The sequence below is a fragment of the Oncorhynchus keta genome, unplaced genomic scaffold (genome assembly GCF_023373465.1).
Source record: "Oncorhynchus keta strain PuntledgeMale-10-30-2019 unplaced genomic scaffold, Oket_V2 Un_contig_5194_pilon_pilon, whole genome shotgun sequence".
Lineage (NCBI taxonomy): Eukaryota > Metazoa > Chordata > Actinopteri > Salmoniformes > Salmonidae > Oncorhynchus > Oncorhynchus keta.
In genome coordinates, this window is record NW_026288165.1 from 23,039 (window position 1) to 42,975 (window position 19,937).

A 19,937-nucleotide genomic window follows, 5' to 3' on the forward strand; every position below is an offset into this window, starting at 1 on the left:
AACCTGGTTAAATAAAAGCTATATGAGTTCAGTTTCTGTTGTTTACATTGCAATGAGTGAATAGATATGAGGAACAGATATGTCAGGTATTATTCAGTCACAACTTATAAGACAATTGAAATAGATGGAAACATTCTTCTTTATTGATACAAAACCAAGACGTGTATCATTAGCTAGCCTCCGTCAGGCCGCCTACAGAGAGAAGAAGACTGTTGTGTACATGAACACGTTGTCATGGATTATCTTCATTCATCAATAAGGTGAACTACAGATCCTACTAACGTGACAAGCTGCAGGCACAGTAACAAGCCTGCGCTTGTAACAACAGCTTGTCCGATTTGAATATAATATATTAACAGATTGGCAGACAAATCAGGCAGCATATGATTTACACCTGTGTGTAATATCTGGACTTCTCTCGTACTCTCATGGTTGTGTTTGAGGGTTATTTCAGTTACATAGAGGGATATACCTCTATTCTTCTTTTGAAAAGGGACATAGCCACCTCCTAAACGTATTATAAGTGCACTATTTTGACTGAGTAATGTTTGCAAATATTGACTGACCAATGTGCAGCTGTCACTGGACTTTTAAAAGTCCCTCCATATACAGTCAGCTTTCACTCCATGTCATATTATAGAGATATATTCTACCTATTCTATGTTTCTATAGCATGCATCATTTAACTATCCTGTCATGACTTGTCCCAATAAAACTATTCAAATGAACCTGTCAGAGAAAAAAAGTCACTTTTTGACTTGAGAGAGAGAGCGGTATTATTTGAAAATGAAAAATGGTTAGGCTGCCTGTGATTTGTGCCCCTCCCTTCCTCCTTTCCCCTGTCAACAGCTCTCACTCTCTCTCGCACAGGAATTCATTGTTACACATGTGCGAGAATTGGAAGTGAGCAACCAAACCCGCTCACTCAGGATTAGACTGGTCAAATCTTGTTCTGTCTGGTTGTGATTGGGGACAGCTCATTTACATACATTATTCATTACATCATAATAGGGTTCTGACCCTGGTGTTCTAGGAGTTCCACCACAACAAACGTAAATTGACTTGTGTTGTTGTTGCACAGCCAGTGCAGTGTGATATAATACAGACTAGTGGAGATATTGGAACTCTGGCACGGTTTGGGAGAGCATGTAGATTGATACTAGCCTGCAAAGTAGAGGGGCGATAAAGTCTGTATCAGGTTGTTATTGTGGTGTTGTTTTCAAACCAGTGTATATGGAAGCTGTTTGTAATAAATTACATGGTAGTAGATGTGTTAGGGATCCTCAATTGTTGAAAATCATAGAAAATAATTTGAGTTATTTAACAGTAGTATGGTATTAGTACACACTGTTTCCATATTGTAATGTTTTGAGGAAAATACTATCATAGTGTGTAGTAGTGGTGTGTGTATACACGCCTTTCACTCAGTAAACTATAAACAGTGTGTCGTAGTGGTGTGTATATACACACACACCTCTCACTCAGTAAACTATAAACAGCGCCACCTTGTGTCTTCGGAAGTGAACTGGTGAGATTGCTGTGCAAATTAAAGCCTACAGCGCCTACTAGTGGTTGAAACAAAAACCTTACGTGCAAGAGCTACTTTGAAGGATCAGAAATGAGGACTGATTGACTTCATTAGATCATTCCATTGTGGTGGAAAACAGGCTATTCGTTTTGCACTACTGAGAGACAGACACAGCACTTTCTTCCTTTCCTATTTATTTTCCATTTAACAAGACAACAACAACACAGTGACAAACATCTGTGTGGGGGGTTGTGTTCTGGCCATGGTCACTCACATGGAGGTAGTGATGGGGGTTGTGTTCTGGCCATGGTCACTCACATGGGGGTTGTTTGATGGGGGGGTTTCTGCCAGTAAAATTAACAATGAAAACATGACAATAGATGATGGGGGTCAGAGGGCATGGTCACTCACACAGACAGGCATTCCATCTCCAGTGACCCCATGGCTGGCAGGTGGGAGGCATGTGTTCTGGGGTCTCACATGGAGGAGATGGGAGGTGTGAAGTGGGTGTGGAGGAGATGGGAGGCGTGTTCGCCATGGGTGTGGAGGAGATGGGAGGCGTGTTCTGGGTTAATCAGTAAAACTAATTTAGGGAGGAGAGTACTTGGGCCTCATTAGTGATGGTTACTGGTAGATCAAATCACATGGAGGTAGTGATGTTATTGCTTGTGGCATTGGGGGGATGTTTCTGGCCATGGTCACTCACATGGAGGTAGTGATGGGCAGTTGTGTTTATGGTCACTCACATGGAGGTAGTGATGGGGGGGGGGTTGTGTTCTGGCCATGGTCACTCACATGGAGTAGTGATGCTAGGGGGTTTGTGTATGGTCACATGGAGGAGTGGTATGGTTGTGTTCTGAGCCATGGTATCTATGGGGTAGTGATGGGGGGGTGTGTTCTGGCCAGTGGTATGCATGGAGGTAGTGATGGGGGGTGGTATGCTGGGAGTGGTATGCTATGGAGGTATGCTAGAGGGGGATGTGTTCTGGTGTATGCTATGGAGGTATGTGGGGGGGTATGCTGGATGGTCATGCATGGAGAGTAGTGATGGGGGGATTGTGTTCTATGCTCACATGGAGGTAGTGATGGGGGAGTTCTGGTATGGCTCACATGGAGGTAGTGATGGGGAGTGTGTTCTGCCATGGGATGGAGGTAGTGATAGTGTGAGTTCTGGCCATGTCACTCACATGGAGGTAGTGAGGGGGGGATGTGTTCTGGGAGGTCACTGCACATGGAGGTATGCTGGGGGGAGTTCTGGTATGTCACTATGGAGGTATGATGGGGGTTGTGTGCTAGGGAGTGGTCATGCTCACATGGAGGTAGTGCTGGGGGGGTTGTGTTCTGGCCATGGTCACTCACATGGAGGTAGTGATGGGGGGGTTGTGTTCTGAGCCATGGTCACTCACAGAGGTAGTGACCGTTGTGTTCTGGCCATGGTCACTCACATGGAGGTAGTGATGGGGGGGGATGTGTTCTGGCCATGGTCACTCACATGGAGGTAGTGATGGGGGGGTTGTGTTCGGGAAATGGTCACTCACATGGAGGTAGTGATGGGGGGTTGTGTTCTGGCCATGGTCACTCACATGGAGGTAGTGATGGGGGGTTGTGTTCTGGCCATGGTCACTCACATGGAAGTGATGGGGGGTTGTGTTCTGGCCATGGTTCACATGGAGGTAGTGATGGGGGGGTTGTGTTTGGCCATGGTCACTCACATGGAGGTAGTGATGGGGGGTTGTGTTCTGGCCATGGTCACTCACATGGAAGTGATGGGGGGAAAGTCTGGCCATGGTCACTCACATGGAGGTAGTGAGGGGGGGGTTGTGTTCTGGCCATGGTCACTCACATGGGGGGTTGTTTGGTACACTGGGTGGGTTCCTGCCAGTAAAATTAACAATGAAAACATGACAATAGATAATGGGGGGTCAGAGGGCAAGGGGTAGCACCCCACAGACAGGCATTCCATTCCAGTGACCCCCTGGCATAGTTGGGTCTGTGGAGGAGATGGGAGGCGTGCCTCATCTCTGTGGAGGAGATGGGAGGCGTTCGTGGGTCTGTGGAGAGATGGGAGGCGTGTCGTGGGTGTGGAGGAGATGGGAGGCGTGTCGTGGGTGTGGAGGAGATGGGAGGTGTGAAGTGGGTGTGGAGGAGATGGGAGGTGTGAAGTGGGTGTGGAGGAGATGGGAGGCGTGTCTGGGTGTGGAGGAGATGCGTAATGTGGGTGTGGAGGAATGGGATGTTATTCAGGTGTGGAGGAGATGGCAGGGTGTGGGGTGTGGAGGAATGGGAGGCATTACGTATGTTAATCAGTAAAACTAATTTAGGGATGACAGTAATTACAGGCCTCTCGCCGTGGTTACTGGTAGATCAAATCAAATTTTATTTGTCACATACACATGGTTAGCAGATGTTAATGCAAGTGTGCATAATGTGCTTGTGGACATTGGCGAGTAGTATGCATAATGTGGTATCTAAAGGGAGTGGTATGCATAGGGAGGGGTTCTAAGGGGTATGCTAGGGAGGGGTATGCATAGGGAGTGGTATGCTAGGGAGTAGTATGCTGCTAGGGAGTAGTATGCTAGGGAGTAGTATGCATAATGTATTCTAAAGTGGTATGCTAGGTATGCATAATGTAGGGTTCTGGTATGCTAGGGAGTACGTATGCATAATGTGGTTGCTAAATGCTAGAGAGTAGTATGCATAATGTGTATGCTAAATAGTATGCTAGAGAGTAGTATGCATAATGTGGTATGCTAAGCGGTATGCATTAGCGGTATGCATAAGTGGTTCTAAAGCGGTATTACGTATGCATAATGTGTTCTAAAGCGGTATGCTAGGGACGTATGCTAGGGAGCGGTATGCTAGGAAGCGGTATGCTAAATCTAGGGAGCGGTATGCGAGGGACGTATGCTAGGAGTAGTATGCTAGGGAGCGGTTCTAAATCACAGTAGTATGCATAATGGGAGCGGTATGCGAGGGAGCGGTATGCTAATGTGGTATGCGAGGGAGCGTATACGTATGCATAGGGAGCGGTATGCTAAAGCGGTATGCTAGGGATGCATAATGTGTCTCCGGAGCCTAAACCGCTTTGTCTGCCCCTTTTACGTATGCATTTTGTTCGCCGGCTGGGATCCGATTGGGTGGTGGGCAAAACATAGGATCTGTTCGGGAAAGTCGTATTCCTGGCATAATGATGGTGAGTTGAAATTGCTTTATATGCCATGTAGTTCCTCCAGACTGTATGCATAATGTGTTCTAAATGACCTGGGGTACCAATGTAAGAAATAAACGTAAAAAAAAATAAAAAATACGTATGCATAGTTTCTAGGAACGCATTACGTATGCCATCTCTGTCGGCGCATTAAGTATGGGGGATAATGAATTCCACCCCAATAACATGTTATGCATTACATATGCATGTGTTCTAAATCGCATTACGTATGCATAATGTGTTCTAAATCGCATTACATATGCATAATGTGTTCTAAATCGCATTACATATGCATAATGTGTTCTAAATCGCATTACATATGCATAATGTGTTCTAAATCACATTACGTATGCATAATGTGTTCTAAATTGCATTACATATGCATAATGTGTTCTAAATCGCATTACATATGCATAAATGCATTCTGGATAAGATCTAAATGATAAATGTAAATGTAAATAATGTGTTCTAAATCACATTACATATGCATAATGTGTTCTAAATCGCATTACATATGCATAATGTGTTCTAAATCGCATTACATATGCATAATGTGTTCTAAATCACATTACATATGCATAATGTGTTCTAAATCACATTACATATGCATAATGTGTTCTAAATCACATTACATATGCATAATGTGTTCTAAATCACATTACATATGCATAATGTGTTCTAAATCACATTACATATGCATAATGTGTTCTAAATCACATTACATATGCATAATGTGTTCTAAATCGCATTACATATGCATAATGTGTTCTAAATCGCATTACATATGCATAATGTGTTCTAAATCACATTACGTATGCATGTGTTCTAAATCATATTACGTATGCATTCTAAATGAATTGCACTGTATGTGTTCAGACAGCCTCAGGATAGTGATGATACTGTATAGTGTATTACAATTCAATGGAAACATTGAATATATGATGAATAAACACTTTGTTTGTGTCTCTGTGCCCACTTGTGGTCCAAGTGCTCGTTAAGTTAGTGTGAGAGAGTTGTGGCAACACTGTATAAAATGTTTTTTTTATGCCAATAGTTTCAGCTCTAATCACCATATCCCAAAGTTAGACTTTTCCTTCTTTATTTGACTAAGTACCACATTCCTAGACAGTGGGGTACTTGGACAGGAGAACAGAGGTGGTTACGTGTCACAATTCACACATTCTACGATCGACACTCTCCTCACCCCGCTCTGATGTTTTGAGGATTCACCCTCAGGCTACTCTCACCAGAACCCATGTTCATTAGGTCACACCGTAGCAAAATGTTTCACGGAAAACCGTTTCCTATTGGACAAGTTCAGATAGTACCGCCCCTCTACCGTTTCTTCTGTTTCGTGCCGAACACCAGCCAGCAACACAAGTCCAGTATTTATCAACACCTTCTGTTGTGACTGTTGTTCACCCAGCTCCAGAACCAGACTTGTTTGCCCCTCATCCTCTCCCGTCTGTACCCCCTGAAGGACAGCCCGAGGCGGGCAGGGAATGGTGGAGGGGAGCACCGGGCCTTCCTAACCCACCTGGAGAATCCCGGGCTGGGGAACCCGGGCCCCCGCACCCCTGAAGGACAGCCCGAGGCGGGCAGGGAATGGTGGAGGGGAGCACCGGGCCTTCCTAACCCACCTAGAGAATCCCGGGCTGGGGAACCCGGGCCCCCGCACCCCTGAAGGAACCAGGCCTTCCATGGAGGACCAGAGGAGCTCTGGACAGGAGGCTGGTCTCGATTCACTCCACGTTCCCAGCAGCTTGGTTCAGGGAGAATAGAGGGATCCCAAGGGAGAGGAGCGCGGTGAGGGAGAAGGAGAATGAGGAGCAGGAGGAGGGGAGACTGAGGAGGATGAGGGAGAAGAAGAAGAACGAGCAGGAGAAGGTGGCTTTGGGAGCAGTCCCAATTAGACAGACTGGAGCTGGAGGCATCACGGAGAGGGCTGTGGGCCAGGGAGAGGACCCTGAGGCAGCGGCTGGAGACAGAGAGGGTCCCGGCGGCCCGGGGGAACCAGGAACTTAGGGCCCTTCTGGAGCAGACCAGAGACATCCAACACATCCACGGCCTGAAAGAGCAAAGGGTGAAGCAAAAGGGTGGAGGAATGAAGAAACCCAACCATTGTTCCGCCTCTCTTTCTCTGAAAGAGCAAAAACCCAACCAACGTTCCTCTCTTTCCTGTGTAAAACCCAACCATTGTTCCGCTCTCTCTCTCTCCTGTGTAAAACCCAACCAACGTTCCTCTCTTTCCTGTGTAAAACCCAACCATTGTTCCGCTCTCTCTCTCCTGTGTAAAACCAACGTTCCTAAACCTAAACAACGTTCCTCTCTTTCTCTCCTGTGTAAAACACAACCAACGTTCCTCTCTCTCCTGTGTAAAACCTAACCATTGTTCCGCTCTCTCTCTCCTGTGTAAAACCAACGTTCCTAAACCTAACCAACGTTCCTCTCTCTCCTGTGTAAAACCTAAAACCTAACCAACCTTCCTTTCTTGTTCCGCTCTCCTCTCACACTGTCCTCCACACAGAGTGGCCCTGCAACAGTCCTCCACTCCAGAGGGGTAAAACCTAACCAACAGTTCCTCCTCACAGAGGGGCCCTGCTACAGTCCTCCACACGGGCCCTGCTACAGTCCTCCACACAGAGGGCCCCTATCCAGTCCTCCTCCACAGAGGGGCCCTGCTACAGTCCTCCACACAGAGGGGCCCTGCTACAGCCCCTCCACACAGAGGGGCCCTGCTACAGTCCTCCACACAGAGGGGCCCTGCTACAGTCCTCCACACAGAGGGGCCCTGCTACAGTCCTCCACACAGAGGGCCCTGCTACAGTCCTCCACACAGAGGGGCCCTGCTACAGTCCTCCACACAGAGGGGCCCTGCTACAGTCCTCCACACAGAGGGGCCCTGCTACAGTCCTCCACACAGAGGGGCCCTGCTACAGTCCTCCACACAGAGGGGCCCTGCTACAGTCCTCCACACAGAGGGGCCCTGCTACAGTCCTCCACACAGAGGGGCCCTGCTACAGTCCTCCACACAGAGGGGCCCTGCTACAGTCCTCCACACAGAGGGGCCCTGCTACAGTCCTCCACACAGAGGGGCCCTGCTACGGCAGGACATGGTACAGCCATGGTATATCAGACCGTATACCACGGGTATGACAAAACAAATATTTAACCAGTTTATAATAGCATTAAGGCACCTCAGGGGTTTGTGGTATATGGCCAATATACCACGGCTAAGGGCTGTATCCAGGCCTTATTGGTTAAATAACCCACAGCGTTAGATATATGCTCAGATGATTTTGACAGGCTACCTTTCTGATTACCAGTTTAGTTTGCTAAAAGTTAGCTCGCTAGCTGTAACTACCTCCATTCATAGACACCAACTACCGTCAGTGTCTATTGCTGAAGGCATCTTCTTCCTGGGGACCTTCATTAAGAACCCTGACTCTTGCTCTAAACATGAACCGCTTGCGGTATGATTTTGGGAAACATACGGAACGTAACTTTAATATCAGCGAGAAGTAATACCTTTTTTATTTTTTTAAAAAGGTTAAATTCCTACACACCTTCATAGAGTTAGTGTTCCCACGGCCAGATCTCCATGTTACGACGCTCGTTTAGAGAAGTCAGACATGACCACTTGTGCTAATTAGCTAACGTGATTTCCCAGTTTTTTAATTTTTTTATGGTATTTTTACAACAAAGAGGTAGAAATAACTAATGATGATAACGCCCTTTGTGTAAGAGCTGTTTGAAAAGAAATCCTGGAATTTCAGCCTGTTCTGCTCCATATCATGACATCACAATCTGATCGGATTGATTCTGACCAATGACCAATCATCCTTTATTTGCAGATGTATCCTCCTACTTTGAAGGGGTGATTCTGACCAATGCGGTTAGGCTCTAGAGCAGGACTGACTAAACTGGGGCCTTCTTGTCAAACTTGGCCCACGATAACGTTTCGTTTGGCCCGACAAAAAGGTTTCAGATTTCTATCAGTTGGGCTCTCAACTTACTGGTTTTTCCCACCCCATGGCAAAATGAGTGGAATTACATGAAATGTGTGATACAATTGTATAACTGTTCTCTTCAACCCATGGCACAATATGCAGAATTGCACTTTAAAAATGTATTTGTTTCTCTCTACCAAATCTCGTTTAAGCTGCGTTTACATGGTACAAGGAAGACGGCAAACCGGATGTCATTGTTCCACCGTAACTGCTATGCCACTATGCCGACGATTTATGTGTCTCTCGTCTAAACGCAGCATTAGGGTCCCCCTAAAGTCTAGGTAATAAGGTAATGATAACGTATTATTAGGTGTCAAGTTAAGGCCACTAATTATACGATTGCTTAAAAAAAAAGATATTGCTTCAAGACCATAAAAAGTTATTGTTTACATATTATACTTCTAAATAGATCATATCTATTTACTCCGCCCGTGGCCCACCACTCAGATAATATTTCACCAACCCCAAAGGTTTGAGCACCCCGGCTCCAGTCTAGACGAGCCTGTCCGCCAATCAGGGCTGTGTATGTAAATATATTTACATTTGTATCACCACAACCAGACTGAGCATTTCAATGGCAAAAGGAGGCTCAGGGAATTAAATTATTTTTTTTAAATATAGTGTTATTTTACTGAAATAAACACAGTGATTTAGTAATCATACAGTGATGATTTAAATATATTGTTTTAAACACTGCATGGGGCTTTAAGTAGCAATGTGACATGATCTCTGGCATTAAATCTGATATTGGTATCTCTATAACATATTAGAGACAGGAATGCATCCAGCCCAATACAACAAAGCAGAAGATTTCACAAAGACAATCATTCAATAGTAACATGAATACAGGAAAATACAGTAGTTTGATCTGAAAATAGATTTGGTCATGAAACATGTCCTTAGGGGTATCAGGTAGCCTCGCGTTAGAGAGACGGGCCTGGAACCAACATGTCGCTGGTCTCAATTAGGTCCACTATTGCTCTAAATGATTAACACAGCTGTTCACACACAGGTTCATTTTTGGAGAAATGTAAATACAGCACTAATTTCACCTATACAAAAATAAAGGATGTCACCCAGTGTACTCTCTATCTTCGATAAACACAGATATTAAAACTGCCTACTGAAATTGTCATCCCGTCTCAAGACTTACGTATCCAAATTGGTCCACAAGGACCGAAGCGGGTTTGTAAAAAAATATATATATATATTTATCCTCTGATTAGATCCGTGGACTATTCCATATCTTCGATGCTTCATCATAATCAACAGGGCCTTGGGCTGTTTCATCTCTCCGTGCAGAAAAAGCTTTTACTAAACTAGAATGGTTAGATCTCTGGTCGGTCTTGAAAAATGTCTCCAATTTCATTAATATGCCAATCCCTCAGCCATAGTTATAACAGGCAATATGTGCTCTGTTCAGAATCACTAGAAGCAGCAGACAAGGCGATCTATTTCTCCCTTGTTATTTTAGTATCCATGGGAACCCCTGGCCCAGGCCATTGATCAATCAAAGAAAATAACACCAATACGCAGACGATATTGTACTCTATCTAGACAATGTATCTCTATTGCTCCCAAATGCATTGAAGATCCTAGATAAAATTCAGTTTAATCTCAAATTTAAAAAAATGTATCAAAACCAAATAAGCCCGACTGCCTCTCAAGATCCCGATGGAGGACTCCATCTCTACTTACAGTTATAGATCTGTCACTCTCACTGAAAGCAATTCTAGGAAGCCGGAAGATCTGTTCTATGTGCCCTATTTCTATGCTTCCCGTTCTTAAGATTTGTTTTTGCGTCTTTTACTTTAAAGTTTTGTACACCAGCTTCAAAACAGACAAAAATACTATATTTTTGTTTATGGAAAATATATTTCACAGCGGTTTAGATGGTACAATGATCCTGTAGTCTACACTATACTTGCTTGTTTTGTCACAAACTGAAATTAGGTTTACCATTAGAATTTTACCAACCAGGAAGTGGCAAAGTTAATTTCTTCTTCAATGTTTTTAGTGGCAACCCACAGGTACAATGTGTGGACTAATGAATATAAAATATATGAACAGAATATGAATTTAAATATTGGTACCTGTAACCCCCCACCACACACAAAGTCGCTGGTTCAAATCCCTGGCTGGTTTGAAGTCTGACTGGGAAACGCAATGGCTAAGGTGTTGCGTTGACAGTCTCTGGACCTGATTTGAAGTCCCCGTCAGGGCCGATGTCTCCCAAGTTTGCTGCAGTACTCGGTCTCCGTTTGACTCTATTTACATAGAACTTAATGCCCGACCAGTTTCTGCTTTTGAGCGCCACAGGTTCTGACTGGAGGCATTTGAGGCAGTCCCTCTTTCCAGGAACTTGGCCACTCTTTATGAACGGCATTATGTGTTTCTCTACTGCTGCTCCCTCATCAACGATCCTCTTTAATCTCACAGGGTTTCTTTGGGTTTGCTGGGCGCCGGCTCAGCTGGGAGACAGGCCGGCTGGGCGCCTGTGCGACGGGTCGGCTGGGCGCCGGCTCCGCTGGGAGACGGGCCGGCTGCGCACCTGTGCGACGGGCCGGCTGGGCGCCTGTTGAGAAAAGGTTGCTTAAAAGGTGCAAAAATGGCAGCAAAGAATGGAAAATAATATCACGATTTTCATATTTCACTTTTTGGCTCAACAGGAGTTGACAATGTTGCAGCTGAAACAACCAGAGAAAGACAGAGAGAAAATGAATATAAAATATATGAACAGAATATGAATAAACGTGACCATTTCCAGGCAAATTTCCTGTCTAAAAAAATATATACAATATTATAATACTTGGAGAGCTAGCCTGACCTACAAGGTGTATAAACCATCCACTTGGAGAGCTAGCCTGACCTACAAGGTGTATAAACCATCCACTTGGAGAGCTAGCCTGACCTACAAGGTGTATAAACCATCCACTTGGAGAGCTAGCCTGATCCACTTGGAGAGCTAGCCTGACCTACAAGGTGTATAAACCATCCACTTGGAGAGCTAGCCTGACCTACAAGGTGTGACATTTGACTTACATTTATTTTGGGGTTCACTCAGAGTGGACAGAGCTCCAGCCAAAACAACCTCATTCCACTTGAAACTTTTGAATTTGCCAGCAGACTCCGCGACTTTGTGTCGTCCTGACGTCAATGCACAGGATTCCACAGCTCTGCCAATGTTCATTAAGTTGTATCCCATTTGAACAGCCAGCGTCGGACGGTCGTACGTTTTGTTCTCCTCGTTGTAGCCAGCAACAGCTCTCACTGCCGTGATGACGTGAGGTAAATTACTAGGTATGACCAAGTCCTCAAAGCACATCAGAGGGGTACACGTCCTGGCCGTGATGAGGAGTCTTGCCACCTCTCTCATTCTTTGTTGAATGTATCTGTTTCTTCTGTCATCTGGCTGTAGTTTGTTGTACAGCTCCTCTCCCATGAGGAGGATACATTTGTCATTTCTAACCACAAATGAAACTCGGCCGGACTTCATACCACAAACGATCTTCCAAAGACCTGTGCTGACGTAGTCGGGTTGAGGACACATCTTAAACGCCATTGCTGACTGAATCCTCATCTTTGGTCCAGGTTTTGGTTTTTCAGCTTTGGGGTTCAGAGGGCAGTATCTGACATGCTTCCGTAGTGACTTTCGAATGTACAGACCTTGACAGTGCAAGCAGTGGGTGTAACATCGAGTGGATCCTGGCACTTTGGGACGGGAACAGGAGGCCATCTCTCCACTCCCACGTCTTGCTACGGCAGCATCATGCACCCTCTGACAGATCCTCTTAGCTGGATAATGAGCCCCAGAGTCTGTTTGGATGTTCATGTCTTTGTTTCCGTCTGAAGGGCTGATCTCAGTCCCCGGGTTGTTTTCATCACATAAGTTGGACAAATCAGATGGTTCATTCACCACACCACTAGAATGGCATGTTCTCTTCACTGGTTTACGTGCCTCAGAGTCTTCTTTAGTGCAGGAGCTACTGTCTGAAGAGTTTCTGTCTGTTACGGAGATGCTGTCCTCACTCCAGGTGGAGAAACTAGATGCTTCATTTGATTCCATGTTAGAATCCTAAGAGGGAAACAAAAGGACAGATGAATGTAACATGAAAACTCTCTGACAGCAGAGATCCCGTTTTGGAACGTAGATATGTTCGTAGAGTTATCATATTAAACATTGTACAGTGCATTCGGAAAGTATTCAGACACCTTGACTTTTCTCCCATTTTTTTTACATTACAGCCTTATTTTAAAATTGGTAAAATATTTTTTCCCCAAGCTTGTAGCGTCATAACCAAGAAGACTTGAGGTTGTAAACGCTGCCAAAGGTGCTTCAACAAAGTACTGCGTCAAAGGTCTGAATACTTGTGTATATGTGATAGGTTTTTATAAATTTGTGCAAATTTATAAAAACTGTTTTTGCTTTGTCATTATGGGTTATTGTGTGTAGATTGACGAGGGGGGAAAAAACTATTTAATCCATTTTAGAATAAGGCTGCAACGTAACAAAATGTGGAAAAGGGGGTCTGAATACTTTACCAAGTGGACAATTCTGTGGGAATGAGACTCAGATGTTTCACATTAAAAAGTACACTACATGACCAGAAGTATGTGGACACCTGATCGTCAAACATCTCATTCCAAAATCATGGGCATTAATATGACTTTGGTCCCCACCTCTGCTGCTATAACAACGTCCACTCTTCTGTGGAGGCTTTACACTAAATGTTGTAACATTGCTGCAGGGACTTGCTTCCATTCAGCCACAAGAGCATTAGTGAGGTCGGGCACTGATTTTGGGAGATTAGGCCTCGCTCGCAGTCGGCGTTCCATTTAATCCAAAAGGTGTTCGATGGGGTTGAGGTCAGGGCTCTGTGCAGGCCAGTCAATTTCTTCCACACCAATCTCAACAAACCATTTCTGTATGGACTTCGCTTTGTGCTCGGGGGCATTGTCATGTTGAAACAGGAAAGGGCCTTTCCCAAACTGTTGCCACAAAGTTGGAAGCACAGAATGGTCTAGAATGTCATTGTATGCTGTGGGGTTAAGATTTCCCTTCTCTGGAACTAAGGGGCCCGAACCATGAAAAACAGCCCCAGATCATTATACCTCCTCCACCAAACTTTACAGTTGTCATTATGCACTCAGACAGGTAGCGTTATCCGGTCATCCGTCAAACCCAGGGTATTTGTCCATCCAGCCAGATGGTGAAGTGTGATTCATCACTCCAGAGAACGTGTTTCCACTGCTCCAGAGTCCAGTGGTGGCGAGCTTTACACCAGATGGCGATGTTAGGCTTGTGTGCAGCTGCTCGGCCGTGGAGACTCATTTAAATTAACGACGAACAGTTAATTGTGCTGACGTTGCTTCCAGAGGCAGTTTGGAACTCTGTAGTGAGTGTTGCAACCGAGGACAGACGATTCTTAAGCTCTACACTTGGCGGTCCTGCTCTGTGAGCTTGTGTGGCCTACCACTTTGTGGCTGAGCCATTGTTGCTCCTTGACGTTTCCACTTCACAATAACAGCACTTGCAGTTGACCGGGAGCAGAAATTTGACAAACCGACTTGTTGGAAATGTGGCATCCTATGACGGTGCCACGTTGAAAGTCACTGAGCTCTTCAGTAAGGCCATTCCACTGCCAATGTTTGTCTATGGAGATTGCATGGCGGTGTGCTCAATTTTACACACCTGTCAGCAACGGGTGTAGCCGAAATAGCCGAAGCCACTAATTTAAAGGGGTGTCCACATACTTTTGTATATATAGTGTATGTCAAAAAAAACAACAATGATTGCAAGGTTAAACAAACCATACAACTACTGTATTCACAAGGACAACTTTGAACAATTTCCACAGAATGTTTTACAAAAACACATGTACTGGAAGACCAATGCAGATAGAAAGTCAGAATGACGGTTGGTGCCGTTGGTGCCGTCATTCTGTTACCAGAATTTTTTTGTATTCATTTTCGTTAAAGACATTTCTTTCAGAATCTCAAGTAATCATTTAGCTGTTTTCCCTACAATTAAATGCTGCCTTTTTGTGCTGTTCTACATGTATACTAACACAATAAATAAAATATAATCTTACTTGTTCTGAAGAAGTGCTGGGACTCTGATGAACTTTACCGTTTTCACTCTGAGATGCAGAACAGTCTGGATTTACTGCAGAGAGGAGCTGAGAGTCACTGGTTGGTTCTGATATGCTGTAATCCTCTCCATCAGGTTCTGTTTTGATCTGTTCAGTTGTGTTGGTGGGTAGAGAGTCCCTCTCTCTGTTCTCCAAGGTTTGGTCAAGATGTGAGGGCAGAGGTGGGTCCTGTTCATAGTCACTTTTCACACAGGCAGGAATCAAGAGGTCTTTGGTATCAGGTTCCAGACCTTGAGGCTGGTCTTCCTTCTGACTGGTCCTGAGTTCCTCCTGTTCCTCTTTAATCTGTGTGGGCTCTGGGTCCTCCTGCCCCTGACTGGGGCTCCTCTCCTGCTCACAGTGCTGCTGCTGCTCATGTGGAAGGTCCTCTTCAGAGACAGGAAGAGAGTGCTGCTGGGAATCTGGAGGGAAGAAAAGGAAAACAAATCAAATCAGAGTTTATTCACGTACTGCAGGATGCAGCAGGATACAGCAGGTGTAAACAGTGATTGCAAGCTCTTCCTTAACAATGCAGTTCAGAGGAGGCTGGTGGGAGGTGCTATAGGAGGAATCAATAGAACTGAGTCCAACATGTGGTTTCCATATGATTAATACTGTTCCATTTATTCCATTCCAGCCATTACAATAAGCCCATCCTCCTAAAACTGCTCCCAGCAGCCTCCTCTGATGCAGTTATACTGGTCATATAAAGTAATACACGAGAAGAAAAAAAAATGGGGGTGATAGGTTGAAGATACTGTATCCCTGGAAAAGGGATGTTTTGGATGTTTAAGGTTTCTATCACCCCGCTGAGGCTGGTGTGCCACACACACGATGCTCCTTGTTCCCTCTGGCTAGTGATCTGTGTGATCTTCAGACCTGGATTCAAATACTATTTGAAATCATTTCATACGGAGTTAAACATAAGACTGAGTGGACCGATGTATTTAATAGAATAAAAAAACACAAAAATAAAAAAAAACACTATTTATGGAAGTGGTGATTTTGCTAGGTTACTACAGGAAACATGATTGTTTGGGTCCCCGGGTGTGGAGACAGACGGGTTAATATACTGCAGTCTAACTGTGTGTGTGAATGACTAAATGAGTATAATTATTTGATGAATAATTTTGTTTCCCACAGTAGTTATTATTACAAACCTGCTCGACGTAACTTGATTTCCGGGTGGAAAACCAAATCCAACAGCCGCTGTAGACGTTTGTTCTCCTCCTTCGAACGGGAGATTTCGACCCGGTACTCGACTATCTTTTTTCGAAGACAGCCGATATCTCCACAGCGGCCGCTGTTAACCGCTGAGTAAGAAACGTATTCAACTCCATCTGTAATTTGGGAATTTTACGGTCTATAGAGCCACATGTCAACGAGAAAATAAACCAACGCTCCAGCTATTCACTTCCTGCTTTAATTCTTCTTGTTTTGATTTGGTTGTCGGATTGCATCCAACTTTAAGGTGCATACACCGCCACCTACTGTAGGGAAGAGAGTGGTGTGAGGCCATTCACGGTCTACCTACATTATATTATTTGATACAATAATACATTAATACAATATTGGGGACAAGGGAAATTGCCATCAATTCCACTATTGAACCCTATCTAGTCCAACTCTAGACCAGTGGGTTGAGAAGACAAAACCCTACCACTCCCGCAGCTGTTCTGCAGTAAATCCTCGCAATCCCAAGTACTTCTCTACCGCTGCCACCACAACCTCTATTTTCTGTGACTTTCAATTAATTTCTGCAGTACAATTGACGACCACGTCTATAAATGATAAAAAGCCCACCTTGCTGAAGCAAATATTCTTCCCATCACGGTCTCTTGATCTCTCACAGGAATCCTCTCATGATCCCTCACCCTGTACCCAGGTTCCTCAACCACTCTCTTCCCTGCTTCAGCATACCACACTTCCTGTACTACTGTAACCCTGGCAACCTCAATCTGCCTTTCTCTCACCGGACACCTCCCAACTCCAGCCCCATGATCACCCCACAACTTTTCACATCATACAGGTTTCTCCGATCAAATAGCCTAATCTAAATAGAGCTCAATCAAATACAAAATGCACTGTCATGTTAAGAAACAACATATTCCATCCTGTCAACAGCGCCATGCTCCGGAGAGAAAAACCCATCACAATCCTTATCCCTTATCTCGTAATCCGGAGCGCCCTCTCCCTCTGGGTGGAGGAAACACAATAAATCATCATGAATCCCACTCCAAGTTACCATCACCAATTCAACAGTCCCCAACCTGTCATCCACCCAATCTGACACCACATATGGATCAACCAAAAAGCAAGGATCCACTCTCTTTACAAATGTCACTCCCACTGGGCCAAAATCAACCTTGGGACGCGGGACGAACTCGGCGATCCTCACCGCAGCTACTTCACCCTGACCCCCATCACTCTAAACTCATTCTGGAACTCTTATCCCCGTTCTTTTAACTTCTTCTTTTTATTCTTCCATGGTGTTTTGGAACCGAACTTCAATGTTGCATGTTGTAGGACGCTAACTACCTGCAGTAACCCATCAACCTCTTATGGACGATCCACTGAGGTTAACAAATACTGGGGGGGGATGAAATTTGAACGAATTTGTCACGTCGGTGTGAAAGAAAGGTTTTGAAGTTGGAGGCATATTTACTTCCAGTAGGTGGTAGTGCATCCTTTAAAATTTGTAACAAATGCCTTAAAACAAAATAGAAGAAGAATAAGAAGCAGAACGTGAACGGCTAGTGCTTTGGTTTGTTTACATCGTGAATATAAAATGTCACAATTACAGTTATTGAATGTGTTTATTACCGAACGATTAACAGCGGTAGCTATGGAGATATCCGTTGTACTTGAACAAAATATAGGCGAGTACCTGGAAGAAATCTCCCGTTCAAATGAGGAGAACAAACGTTTACAGAGCCTGTTGGATTTGGTTTTCAACTCCGAAATCAAGTTACACCGCGAAGGTTTGCAATTAAATAATGACAACTCAAAATGCACGAATCATATAGTTACTGTGAGCAACACTTATTGATCAAATAATTATACAAATGTAATCATTGGTTTTCTTTTCCCTCTTGCCAGATTCCCAGCAGCTCTCTCTTCCTGTCTCTGAAGAGGACCTTCCACATGAGCAGCAGCAGCACTGTGAGCAGGAGAGGAGCCCCAGTCAGGGGCAGGAGGACCCAGAGCCCACACAGATTAAAGAGGAAGAGGAGGAAGTCAGGACCAGTCAAGAGGAAGACCAGCCTCAAGGGCTGGAACCTGATACCAAAGACCTCTTAATCCCTGCCTGTGTGAAAAGTGACTATGAACAGGACCCACCTCTGCCCTCACATCTTGACCAAACCTTGGAGAACAGAGAGGGACTCTCTACCCACCAACACAACTGAACAGATCAAAACAGAACCTGATGGAGAGGATTACAGCATATCAGAACCAACCAGTGACTCTCAGCTCCTCTCTGAAGCCCAGGGAGGAAACATAGAAGAATGTGTTGATGGGATGGAGAGACCCATTCCCCCTCCCTTCTCTCCAGACTCCCAGCAGCCCTCTCTCCCTGTCTCTAAAGAGGAGGTTCCCCAGAGCAGCAGGAGAGAAGCCCCAGGCTGGGTCTGGAGGAACCAGAGCCCACAAAACAAGAGGAACTCTGGACGAATCAGGGGGAACAGCAGCTGGAATCTGACAGCAGAGTATCAGAACCAACCAGTGACTCTCAGCTCCTCTCTGCAGTAAATCCAGACTGTTCTGCAGCTCAGAGTGAAAACAGAGTATCAGAACCAACCAGTGACTCTCAGCTCCTCTCTGCAGTAAATCCAGACTGTTCTGTAGCTCAGAGTGAAAACAGAGTATCAGAACCAACCAGTGACTCTCAGCTCCTCTCTGCAGTAAATCCAGACTGTTCTCAGAACCAACCAGTGCTCAGCAGTAAATCCAGACTGTTCTGCAGCTCAGGGTGAAAACAGAGTATCAGAACCAACCAGTGACTCTCAGCTCCTCTCTGCAGTAAATCCAGACTGTTCTGCAGCTCTGGGTGAAAACAGAGTATGTGTTGATGGGGCAGTGGAGATGCTTATTCTTATTCTCCTCCCTCCAGACTCCCAGCAGCTCCCTCTCCCTGTCTCTGAAGAGGAGGTTCCCCCTGAACAGCAGCACTGTGAGCAAGAGAGGAGCCCCAGTCAGGGGCAGGAGGACCCAGAGCCCACACAGATTAAAGAGGAACAGGAGGAACTCGGGACCAGTCAAGAGGAAGACCAGCCTCAAGGTCTGGAGTCTGAAATCAGAGTATTAGAACCAACCAGCCTCTGCAGAGTATTAGAACCAACCAGCCTCTGCAGAGTATTAGAATCAACGTCTGCAGTAAATCCAGACTGTTCTGCAGCTAAGAGTGCAGAGTATTAGAACCAACCAGTGACTCCAGCCTCTCCAGAACTCCAGACTGTATTGAAGAGGAGGTTCATCAGCACCAGCCTCTGCAGATTCTATTTAAAGAACCAACCAGCCTCTACAGCAGCATTTAGAATCAACTAGTCTTTGCAGAGTATCAGACCCAACTTTCTCTGCAAAATCCAGACTGTTCTAAAGTAAGAGTGAAAAATAGAAGAATATGTTGATGGGTTGGAGAGACCCATTCTACCTTCCAGACCCTCCCAGAGCCCTCTCTCCCTGTCTTTAAAGAGGAGGTTCCCCTAGAGCAGCAAGAGAGAAGCCCCAGTCTGCAGTCTGGAGGACCCAGAGCCCAAAGGTTAAAACAAGAGGAACTCAGGACAGTGAATCAGCAGGAAAGCAGCTGGAATTACATTGGGCTATCAGAATCCAACCAGTGAAGAGTCTCAGCCCCTCTCTGCAGCAAATCCAGACTGTTCTGCAGCTCAGGAGTGAAAACATCAGAAGAACCAGTGACTCTCAGCTCCTCTCTGCAGTAAATCCAGACTGTTCTGCAGCTCAGAGTGAAAACAGAGTATCAGAACCAAGGGGCAGTGACTCTCAGCTCCCTGTCTGCAGTAAATCCAGACTGTTCCCCAGAGCAACAGAGTATCAGAACC

At 45.2% G+C, this 19,937-nt stretch overlaps 2 protein-coding genes across 2 annotated transcripts; one reads left to right on the forward strand and one right to left on the reverse strand.

Annotated features, from left to right (window-relative positions):
• Positions 1–9,348: 9,348 nt before the first annotated feature.
• LOC127906093 (uncharacterized) lies at positions 9,349–16,275 on the reverse strand. Its single transcript, XM_052509929.1, has 4 exons — positions 16,038–16,275; positions 14,839–15,299; positions 11,789–12,821; positions 9,349–11,321 (listed from the first exon to the last, which is right to left on the reverse strand). The coding sequence occupies exons 3-4, from the start codon at positions 12,810–12,812 to the stop codon at positions 11,161–11,163; spliced, it is 1,185 nt and encodes a 394-aa protein (XP_052365889.1). The 5' UTR covers positions 12,813–12,821; positions 14,839–15,299; positions 16,038–16,275; the 3' UTR covers positions 9,349–11,160.
• Positions 16,276–16,476: 201 nt separating this feature from the next.
• LOC127925151 (E3 ubiquitin-protein ligase HUWE1-like) lies at positions 16,477–18,479 on the forward strand. Its single transcript, XM_052509930.1, has 2 exons — positions 16,477–17,858; positions 17,977–18,479. The coding sequence occupies exons 1-2, from the start codon at positions 17,666–17,668 to the stop codon at positions 18,282–18,284; spliced, it is 501 nt and encodes a 166-aa protein (XP_052365890.1). The 5' UTR covers positions 16,477–17,665; the 3' UTR covers positions 18,285–18,479.
• The last annotated feature ends 1,458 nt before the right edge of the window (positions 18,480–19,937 follow it).